The sequence below is a fragment of the Plecotus auritus genome (assembly GCF_963455305.1).
Source record: "Plecotus auritus genome assembly, chromosome: 1".
NCBI classification, from domain to species: Eukaryota; Metazoa; Chordata; class Mammalia; order Chiroptera; family Vespertilionidae; genus Plecotus; species Plecotus auritus.
Window position 1 is genome coordinate 227,753,101 of NC_137770.1, and position 9,825 is coordinate 227,762,925.

The 9,825-nt window shown below is 52.8% G+C and overlaps 1 protein-coding gene across 1 annotated transcript; it reads right to left on the reverse strand.

Moving 5' to 3' along the window:
• Positions 1-1,481: 1,481 nt before the first annotated feature.
• LOC308258134 (non-histone chromosomal protein HMG-14-like) lies at positions 1,482-1,784 on the reverse strand (the record flags this gene model as incomplete). The annotated part of the gene is made up of 1 exon (XM_080688396.1): positions 1,482-1,784. One exon carries the CDS (start codon positions 1,782-1,784, stop codon positions 1,482-1,484), a length of 303 nt encoding a protein of 100 aa, XP_080544522.1.
• Between the last annotated feature and the right edge of the window lie 8,041 nt (positions 1,785-9,825).

A 9,825-nucleotide genomic window follows, 5' to 3' on the forward strand; every position in this document is an offset into this window, starting at 1 on the left:
TTATTGCTAACTTTAAAACATACTATATCATTCATCCTATGAATATTATCTTGGCCACTCCATCCTTACCGTCACATTCAATCTCAGAGTATGTTTCATTGTCTAAGCATCCTTCTTTGTCCTAGATTTTAACATTATTGAATACCTACAACTAACATTATTAAATTTCTCATCTTTCATGCTAACATAACTTCACAGAGGAAGTGATTTTTATATAGGCTGTTAATATCCGGATTTGCAATCATAATTATTTTGGAGATGAAAGCTTTAGATAGGTACATAAACAGGCCCAGCATGAAGCATTTACTGATTATAGTGTAAAGGTCACATTATGAAAGAATGGATAATATGAAGAATAGGTAAGCTGAGTGAGAGATTTGCGATGCAGGAGACAAAACACAGAGAGTCCGGCCGATTAAAAGGGGGAGGTGTTTTTTTTGTTTGTTTTTTTGTTTTTGTTTTATTTTTTAAATTTCTTTATTGATTAAGGTATCACATATTTGTCCTCATCTTTCCATTCCCATCCCAAACCCTCCCCATGCATGCCCCCACCCCCCTGTTGTCTGTGACCACTGGTTAGGCTTTAAAAGGGGGAGGTTTTAATCTTGTGCTCCCAGCTGGTCCAAGGGTGGGCCAGGGAAGTTCGGCCAAAAGGGACTGTCGGTACTTCTTTTTTTTTTTTTTTCTTTCATAATTGAGATTTTATTGTTTTGAGGATCAGTACACAGACATTTCAATTTGTACACAATTCTTAACATACGTACCAAAAATGTAAAGTCATGTAATTGTGATTCTTTTCTGAACAGTTACTCCGGTGACTTTCCAGCTTAAAATTTAGAGGCTAACGTTCCTTAATAGAGTATCCAGTACCAATATCTTCAAATGTTGACACGCTGTTACATCAAAGTCCCACTAGTTCACAATTTAATATCGTATATACTACATAATCAAATTTTCAATCTTTCACAGCACATTGACAAAGTTACTAGGAAAACTGGACTGCCACACCAAAGATGTTACAGATGCACAAACTTCTGACAGGGAAGCCAAGATCAAGGCGTGGTTTTCTTCAGGAAATAATTCTACCAAAAACATGTGAATAGAAGTAATTTAAAATGTTCAAGACATAGCAAACGCATGACTGACTCCAAATTGCCATTTAGTTTGCTTTGTATTATAGGATATAAAAATTACCCCCATCTATGGAATGTTAAGCTGACACCCAAGACAATCAAAGTCTCCCATATTCAATATCCCACTATTTTCTGGTTGTACCAAAAAATAAACAACCAGCAAGTGATTTCACCTCTTAAAAAAAAGCATTTACACTTAAAAAATGGGATGAGGTGGAATTCCCTCCTTCTTAAAAATGTTTCTAGAGCTACTAAAAAACTTGCATTTACAAAATAGCTGATAAAAATATTCCTCTGGATTGTACAGGAAGGGAGCCAGGGACCACTGATAAGACATGGTGCATGACATTAATCAGACTGGGCTTCTTTTTCTCCTGCTTCATCTGAGGTTGGCCTCTCCTCGTTTTTGGTTTCTCCGTTTTCCGCAGGTGGATCTTTAGGTTCCTGGTCAGCCACTTCGGCCTGCTTTCCCTTTGCTCCCCTTTTCCCTTTCGTTTGCACTTTTTTGGCCGCAGACTTATCCTTTCCTGCCGCCTTTTTGGGCTTCGCTTCCACTTTTGCAGGAGCAGGTTTGGCTGACAACTTGGCCGACCTCCTCTTCGGCTCCTCCTTGGCCGCCCCCTCCCTGGAGCTGACCTTCCTCTTGGGCATCGGGCCCGGTGTGCCTAGTGGCTTGGGGAACCTGGGTTGCCTGGCCGCTGCCGCGTCTCCCGCCTGGGACCCCGATACTTCTTTTATACAGCTGTGTAGTGGGGGGAGGGCGGAGGGCATGAGCGGTGTGGAATTTTCGCCTCAGGCCGGGGGTCTAGGAAGGTGCCACTTATCTGTATCACCATCTACCTTGCAGCTGCATGTATGGGCTCTGGACTTCCCCCGTGCCTCGACCTAACATCCAGGCCTTTTGGTGATAGGGGGCGCCGAAATCGTCCTGGCTACTTCCTGCTGGCCAGGGGCGAAGAGGGTGGGGGATGTTAAAGTCCAGGGTCAGGCAGAGGCGGGTGGGAGGGCAGCCGAGTGTAGGGGTGGAGCAGGAGCCGGTTTACAGTCACCCGTGACATTTCCGCGATCCGGGAGCGGATGAATTTGAGGAGGCAGGGGGCTAGGGGGAAAAAAGGACACAGATGAGAATTAGGGGCCCTATGGGGTAGGATCCAGGTAGCTAAGGGCTTTGGAGCCAGCCGGAAGGAGAGTTGTCCCGGGAGTGTCTTGCACGTAGTTCTTCACTCAGCTCAGTCAGGGTCTGCACGTTCTGCTCCACCACTCCGGACTCGTGGATGTAGCAGCAGCATTCTTCCTGAGGGAACATGCAGGTTCCCCTTTTTCCACAGTGAGAAGGTCTAGGGCCCGTGGGTTCTGCAGGGCTATGTGAGCTACCGATGTTACTGGCCGCTGCAGGGAGGCTGAGGAGGCGGTAGTAGGCTCCAGGGCTATCTGGAGTTTGTCATTGAAATCCTGAGCAGAGATTATGCTGTTCCCGAGGGCCCCCACCCCTCCAGCTAGGCCTACCGAGGCAGCGACACTTACCCCCAACAGGACAGGGAGGAAGGCGGCCCAGCGGGCCCGGGGGTGGGGTGAAGGGAGCAGCCAGGCAGGCTCTGACTCTCCATACAAGGTCAGTTGGGGAACTACTGTGACCACGAAGCAAGGTCAGAGGAGTTGATGCAGTTGCTTAAGGTGCCGTTGCACCAAAAGAAGGTACCCGGGCTGGCCTTGGTGGGACCGGCTGCAGTGTGGTTTTGGGTACAGTTCCAAGTGACCCGTCCCCCAGTTACCGGGTTGCTGGTCTGGTAGCATATCCCCGGGGGCCAGGTGGGTTCTGGAGTTTCGGTTCCCAGAGGGGCATACCAGCCAGGGGAGACTGACATTCACCATGTCCCTGGGTTCCTGGAGGAGTCATGAGCGGGTTGGCAGCCAGCAAAGGTCTTTGGAGAGAGACGCATAGAAAGCAGTGCGAGACATTGGGCAGGGTGCGGGTCTCGTTGAGGAATAGTAGAGTGTGTTGGATAAGTTGGAGCCAAGAAGACAGGACTTCTACCCGGGGGGAATCAGGCAGCTTCCCTTTAAGGGAATGTTCAGCCTGTAGGATGTTGTTGGAGACCTGGATTTGGGCCTCCTGAGCCGTGACATATTCTCGGGAGATGTAGATGGTCCCTGAAGGGGTCGAGCTCCAACCACCCCCATATAGTTTTCCCATAACGCCCGCAACCCATCGCTCATCCCAGGGGTCCCAGACCCTGATGTTGAAGGTCCCGTCCTTCCAGAAAAAGGGGCCAGACCTGACCTCATTATAGGCATCATGGATGACATAGCCTGACCGTGGCAACCCCCATAGGTGTTGACGTCTCAGTTACACCTGTCTGGGTTCCGCTGGTCGTAAGCAAAACAGACATATGGTCGGCCACCGTTGGACACTGACTGGAGGTCGACAGTAATCAGGATCTCCACCAGGCATCCGACCAGAGGGCAGTCCTGAGATCCTACCTGCCGGGTGACTTGTGTGTTGTCCTGATCGTAGGTTTCACGGACCTTGGACCTCCACACATAAGCAGGTGGGGGTGGGTGTAGGTTGCCCAGGGCCGGGAGGAGAAGGAAGAGGGGGAGGGCGGCTAAGGCGGACCTTAGTGGGGCCAAACACCTCACATTTATAGAAGTCATGCTGCTCCAGGGTCCTCTTGAGTCTGGAGAGGTGGTGCCACGATGGATCGCCAAGTAGTTTGGCCGCGGTGGGGGTTGTGAGGATTATTGTGTGAGGTCCCGTCCACCTGGGCTCCAGGGCCTTGGGATGTAGATTCTTAAGGAAGACTGAGTCTTCCGGCTGGAGGGCTGGTCCTCAGGAGCCTTGGTTGGCTGGTTCTGGCCTGGGCAGAAACCTGTCAGCGTGTTCCCAGAGCAGCTGCCTGAGTAAAGACCGATATGGAAGATAAGTAGCCAGGAGAGGAGGGTCAGTAGAGAGACGATGGTTGAGCAAGAAGGGTCTCCCATATAGGAGTTCAAAAGGGCTTAAGAAGGTGGGGCTCCTTGGTGTAGCCCGGGTTCTGGTCAGGGCCATGAGCAGGAGGTTCGGCCAGGAGCTTTGAATTTCTAGAGAGAGTTTAGTTAGATGGTCTTTAAGGAGGCCATTGACCCTCTCGACCTTACCCAATGATTGTGGGCGGTAGGGTATGTGCAGTTTCCAGGAGATGCCAAGAGAGGTGCTAACCTGCTGAACGATCCTTGATATAAAAGCTGGGCCGTTTTTCTCTGCATCCTCGCCAGCACTTGTCATTTGTTGATTTGTTGATGATAGCCATTCTGACAGGTGTGAGATGGTACCGCATTGTTGTTTTGATTTGCATCTCTCTGATGATTAGTGACTTTGAGCAGGTTTTCGTCTGATTGTATGGAGGTGGGGAGGCCGAACCTAGGGATTATGTGTGTTATTAGGGTCTCGGCCACAACCTCAGCAGTTTCCTTGCGGGTAGGGAAGGCCTCTACCCAACCTGTCAGGGTGTCTACCATGGTAAGCAGATATTTGGTCTTCTTGTGGGGAGGCATATGGGTGAAGTCTACCTGCCAGTCCTGCCCTGGGAGGTGTCCCCTCATTTGATGGGTAGGAAAGTTGGGGCGCATTCCTCCCTGGGGTGAGACAGCTGCACATGTGGAGCAGGAGGAGCAGTCACTTGTGACTGCCTCTCGCAGTGTGGGCGAGGTGAAAAGGGGTTCAAGGAACCTCCAAAGTGACAGTGGTCCAATGCGCAATGACTGGTGGACCTGTTGGGCAATGACCCCTACCTGAGCCTTGGGAAGGGCGATCTTGTTATTTCTAAAGATCCATCCTTCAGGACGAGAAGAGCCTCCCCATTGTAGGAGTTTATTTTTTTCTTCTTCTGTATACTGAGGGGTAATGGAGGGAAGGGAAAGGAACAGGACTGGGGCTGGGGACCCTTCATCCTGAGTTAAGCCTCTGGCTACCGCGTCTGCTCGGGCGTTTCCCCGCATAACCATCAAGGAGTCAGTGTGATGGCCTCGGCAGTGCATGATGGCTACCTGGGAGGGAAGCTGTAAGGCATCAAGTAAGTGGGTTATGAGTCTAGCGTTGACAATAGGTGAGCCTTTAATGGAGAGAAAGCCCCTCTCCCTCCAAATAACCGCATGGCAATGGGCTATCAGAAAGGAATATTTGGAGTCTGTATATATGTTTACCCTCCTCCCTTTGGCCAGATGTAGGGTGCGAGTCAGCGCAATGAGCTCAGCCTTTTGAGAGGTGGTACCTTCTGGGAGCTGGGCCGCCTCCAGGGTCTGCTCAGGTGTTACTACCGCATAGGAGGCTCTCCAATATCCCTGGGGGTCTAGGCACCAGCTTCCATCCACAAACAGAGTTAAGTCAGGATTAGAGAGAGGAAGATCTGAGAGTCCCGCCCGAGGTTGAGTGAGGGCCTTGACAACCTCGGGGCAGGAGTGCGTTGCCACAGGTTGGGTGGAGGCAGCGGGAAGGAGAGTGGCCGGGTTCAGGGCTGGGGACTGGGTCAGGGAGATGTCAGGACTCTCGAGGAACAGGAGATGGAGTTTCTGCATGCGAGAGGGCGCAAGAAGAGATAAGGATCGGTGGGACAGAAGATCCTGTAGTCTATGGGTGGAGAAGACCTGTAAGGGTTGCTGGAGGCAGATCTGGGCCTCCTTGGTGAGAGTGGTGGCTGCAGCCAGAGCCCGGAGGCAGGGCTGCCATCCCCGAACCGTGGGATCAAGCTGTGTGGACAGGTAGGCTACGGGGGTGAAGGCTGGCCCTAGGGGCTGGGTGTGGACCCCCATAGCTATTCCCTGTTTCTCATCAGTAAATAGTTGGAAAGGCTTAGAGATGTCCGGGAGAGAGAGAGGGGGAGATGCCAAAAGGGTATCCTTGAGCTTAGAAAAAGCCTGGCAAATGAGGTAGGGTGAGGAGAGGGGGCCTACTGGTGTTTCTTTAGCGGCCTGGTATAGGGGCTTAGTTAGGAGAGCAAAGTTTGGGACCCAATGGTGGAAGAATCCTACCAGCCCTAAGAAGGACAAGAACTGTTCCACAGACGTAGGAGGCTATAGGTCTCGTATTGCCTTTGCTCGGTCAACTGTCAGTCCTCAGGAATTGGGCGTCAGACATATTCCCAAGTAAGTGACAGTAAGGGCCGACAGTTGCGCCTTGGTAGGGGACACACAGTATCCGTTGTCCCCTAGAAAGTTGAGGAGGCCAGCTGTCTGCCTCCGAGAAATGTCTAAAGAGGGGCTGCAGAGAAGGAGATCATCTACATACTGGAGAAGAGTGCTGGGTTCTAATGAGCATTGTTGGAGGTCTCTGGCTAAGGCCTGGCCAAACAGATGAGAACTATCTCTGAACCCCTGGGGCAGAACCATCCAGGTGAGTTGGCGGGATACCTGCTAGTCTGGGTCCTCCCAAGTAAATGCAAACAGATGGTAAGAGTCTGGATCCAGAGGGATGGTAAAGAAGGCATCCTTGAGGTCAAGGACGGAAAAGTGGGTGGTACCAGATGGGATACGGGAAAGGGGAGTGTAAGGATTGGGGACCACCGGGTGGATGGGGACCACCGCTTCATTGATTAGTCGGAGGTCCTGCACCAGCCGGTAGGTCCTGTCTGCCTTCCTAACGGGGAGGATGGGGGTGTTGCAGGGAGAGTTGATAGGTATGAGGAGATCCTGCCCCAGAAGCCAAGTAATGAGGGGTTTGAGCCCTCGGCAATGAGTTAGGGATATAGGAAACAGAGACGAGAGGGAAACGTGGTGGGGTCCTTAAGTCTGATCCTGACTGGGGTATGGTGTCTAGTAACCACCGGGGTAGAGGTAACCCATACTTTTGGGTCAACAAGGGATGCAGGCAGTGGAGGATCAGCGTTCCGTGAAGGGAGGGGGCCAGGAGCGGAAGAAGCAGGGAGGCTGAAGGACTCCAAGTGAGCTGCAGAGTGGCCCCTAGTTTGATGAGGATATCGCATCCTAAAAGGGGCATGGGGCACAAAGGCATGACTAGGACGAGTGGGTTATAGGGCTATCGTCAAGGAGACAGGGAAGGGGCTCGGTGGCCAGTGGGCAGGTGGATTTGCCATCAATACCCATGACCGAGATCGTGGAAGGGAAAAGTGGCCCAGCAAAGGAAGGCAGGACAGAGAAAGTAGCCCCCGTATCGATCAGGAAGGAGATCTGCTTACCCACTACCTTGAGCATTACCCTGGGCTTGGCGAGGGTGATGGGGGTCGTCGAGTCTGGGCATCTTCAGTCTTCAGCCAGTCCCAGCATGGCCAGCAGCTGGTCATGACCTGGAAGGGCGGCCCCTCTACACTGAGACGCAGAGGGCCCATCACTTTTCCAGGGGCAGTCACTTTTCCAGTGGCCATTTTGACCACACGCCAGGCGGGGCTTGGTTGGAGCCCGGGGCCGGGAACACTGCTTTGCCCAGTGGCCTTCATTTCTGCACTTGAAGTGTCCTCCAGGTGGCGTTAATCCTCTCGTTGCACCCCCACCACGCACAGTCCCCTTTGGACCATGCATGGCTGTCGTTGGTCTCAGAGCTGCTACCAAGGCTTGGGTTTGCAGATTCACCTTTTGTTGAAGGCGGGCCTCCTGATCCGATTCTGCCTTCTCCTCACGGACATTAAAAACCTTAAATGCCATATTCACTAGACCCTGGACAGGAGTCTGAGGGACATCCTCCGCCTTTTTTAACTTTTTCCAAATATCTGGGGCCGACTGCGAAATGAAGTGAGTGGTTAAAACTATTGCTCTGGCCGGGGACCCAGGATCCAGATGAGTATATAAGGTCAGAGCCTCAGTCAGCCTGTTAAGGAAGACAGTGGGGTTCTCATCTGGTCCCTGAGTAACTTCCCTCAGCTTGTCAAAATTAACTACCTTGTGGGAGACGGCCTGTAGGCCGGCTATCAGGCATTGGAGCATCTGGTTGCGAGGTCGGTGCCCTTCTCGCCCTTCGGAGGTATCTATTTGGTACTCCCAGCCTGGTTCCTGACGAGGAACGGCCTGGGCCCCTACCGGCATAGAGGCATCTGTAAGGTGGATCTGATCTGTGTGGTCCATCGCCGCTCCTAAGACTCTTTCCCTTTCATCTGATGTTAGGGTGGAAGAGAGAATGACATGGATGTCATGCCAGGTGAGGTCATAGGCCTGAGAAAGGTATTGGAATTCCTTGATGAACACGGTGGGGTTGGTGGAAAAGGACCCCAGCCACTTCTCAATCTGGGAGAGATCCAACAGAGAGAAGGGAACATGGACCCTGACCACTCCCTCAGTCCCTGCAACTTCCCGGAGTGGGCAGAGGAGAGGAGTAGCCCGGGAGCAGGTGTGCCTGCTGACTGGGGAAGCAGGCAGGGGTGGGGGAAGGGGAAGGTCAGCAGGTAAGGGAGAAGGCGCTGGGGGAGGGGGCGGCGGAGGGAGGTCAGGGAGTGAGGATGGGGAAGGGAGGGAATGGACGGCAGGGCAGAAGGAGCCGTGGGATAAGGAGGTGGATGAGTCAGAGGGGAGGAAAGATTCTCAGGGGGTTGAGATAAGGCGGAAAGTGGAGGGGTGTCGGTAGGCAGAGGGGGTTTCTCTGGAGCTAGGAGAACCTGGGCTGTGGAACAGAAGGAGCAGAGGGAGGAACGGGAGCACAGATAGAAAAAGGCCTGGACATATGGGACCTTGGGCCACTTCCCAGCTCGTTGGCAGAAATTACTAAGGTCAGTTAGGATGTTGAAGTCGAAAGTCCCGTTCTCAGGCCATTTTGATCCATGGTCCAATTCATACTGAGGCCATGCCATGTTAAAGAAGTAAATGAGACGTTTAGGACACAGATCCTGGGACAGACCTAGCTTAGCCAGATTGGTGAGGAGACACCCTAGAGGTGTCTTAGGATCCGGTTTAGATTTTTGATTGCCCATACTGAAACCTGGGTCAGTAGTGGAGGCCAAGGACTGGCATCCCAATCATTGAGCCAAGACTACGGACTGGGAACCCGAGGGACAGCAGGGGACGTCTCCCCTACCCCCTGGGGTCCGGACGGAGGCCAAAAGGCCGGAGAACCGAGGAGGGCAGGAATGTCTTCGCTGCCTCCCCAGGTTTGGAACCCCTCATGGAGGGGCCCGGAGGGCTATGCCCGGAAGGCAATCTCTGAGGCGGGCTGTGGTTTACCGACAGAGACGCTGGAAGAACGACCGCCAGGAATCAATACGGGGTGGGACTTACTGCTGACGCTGCCGAGCCGGGGGTGGGGTGGGGTGGTAGGGGGAGACTGAGGGTCCCCAGCCACAAGGAGAGAAGAGGGGGGCACCCCGGACCGTGAACGGTCAAATGGGATGCTCGCACCCTCCCGGGTTTTCGGCACCAGATGAGAGATATGCAACGCAGGAGACAAAACAGAGTCTGGCCGATTAAAAGGGGGAGGTTTTAATCTTGCGCTCCTGGGCGAAATTCGCTGGTCCGAGGGTGGGCCAGGGAAGTTCGTGCCAAAGGGGAGCTTCGGTACGTCTTTTATACAGCTGTTTAGTGGGGGAGGGCGGAGGGCATGAGCGGTGTGGAATTTTTGCCTCAGGCTGGGGGTCTAGGAAGGTGCCAGTTATTTGTGTCACCATCTACCTTGCAGCTGCATGCATGGGCTCTGGACTTTCCCCCTGCCTCGACCTAATACTGATGACATGCTATAAAAAGTTTGAGTTAATGGTGGTGGGGGGGTGGGGAAGGGGAC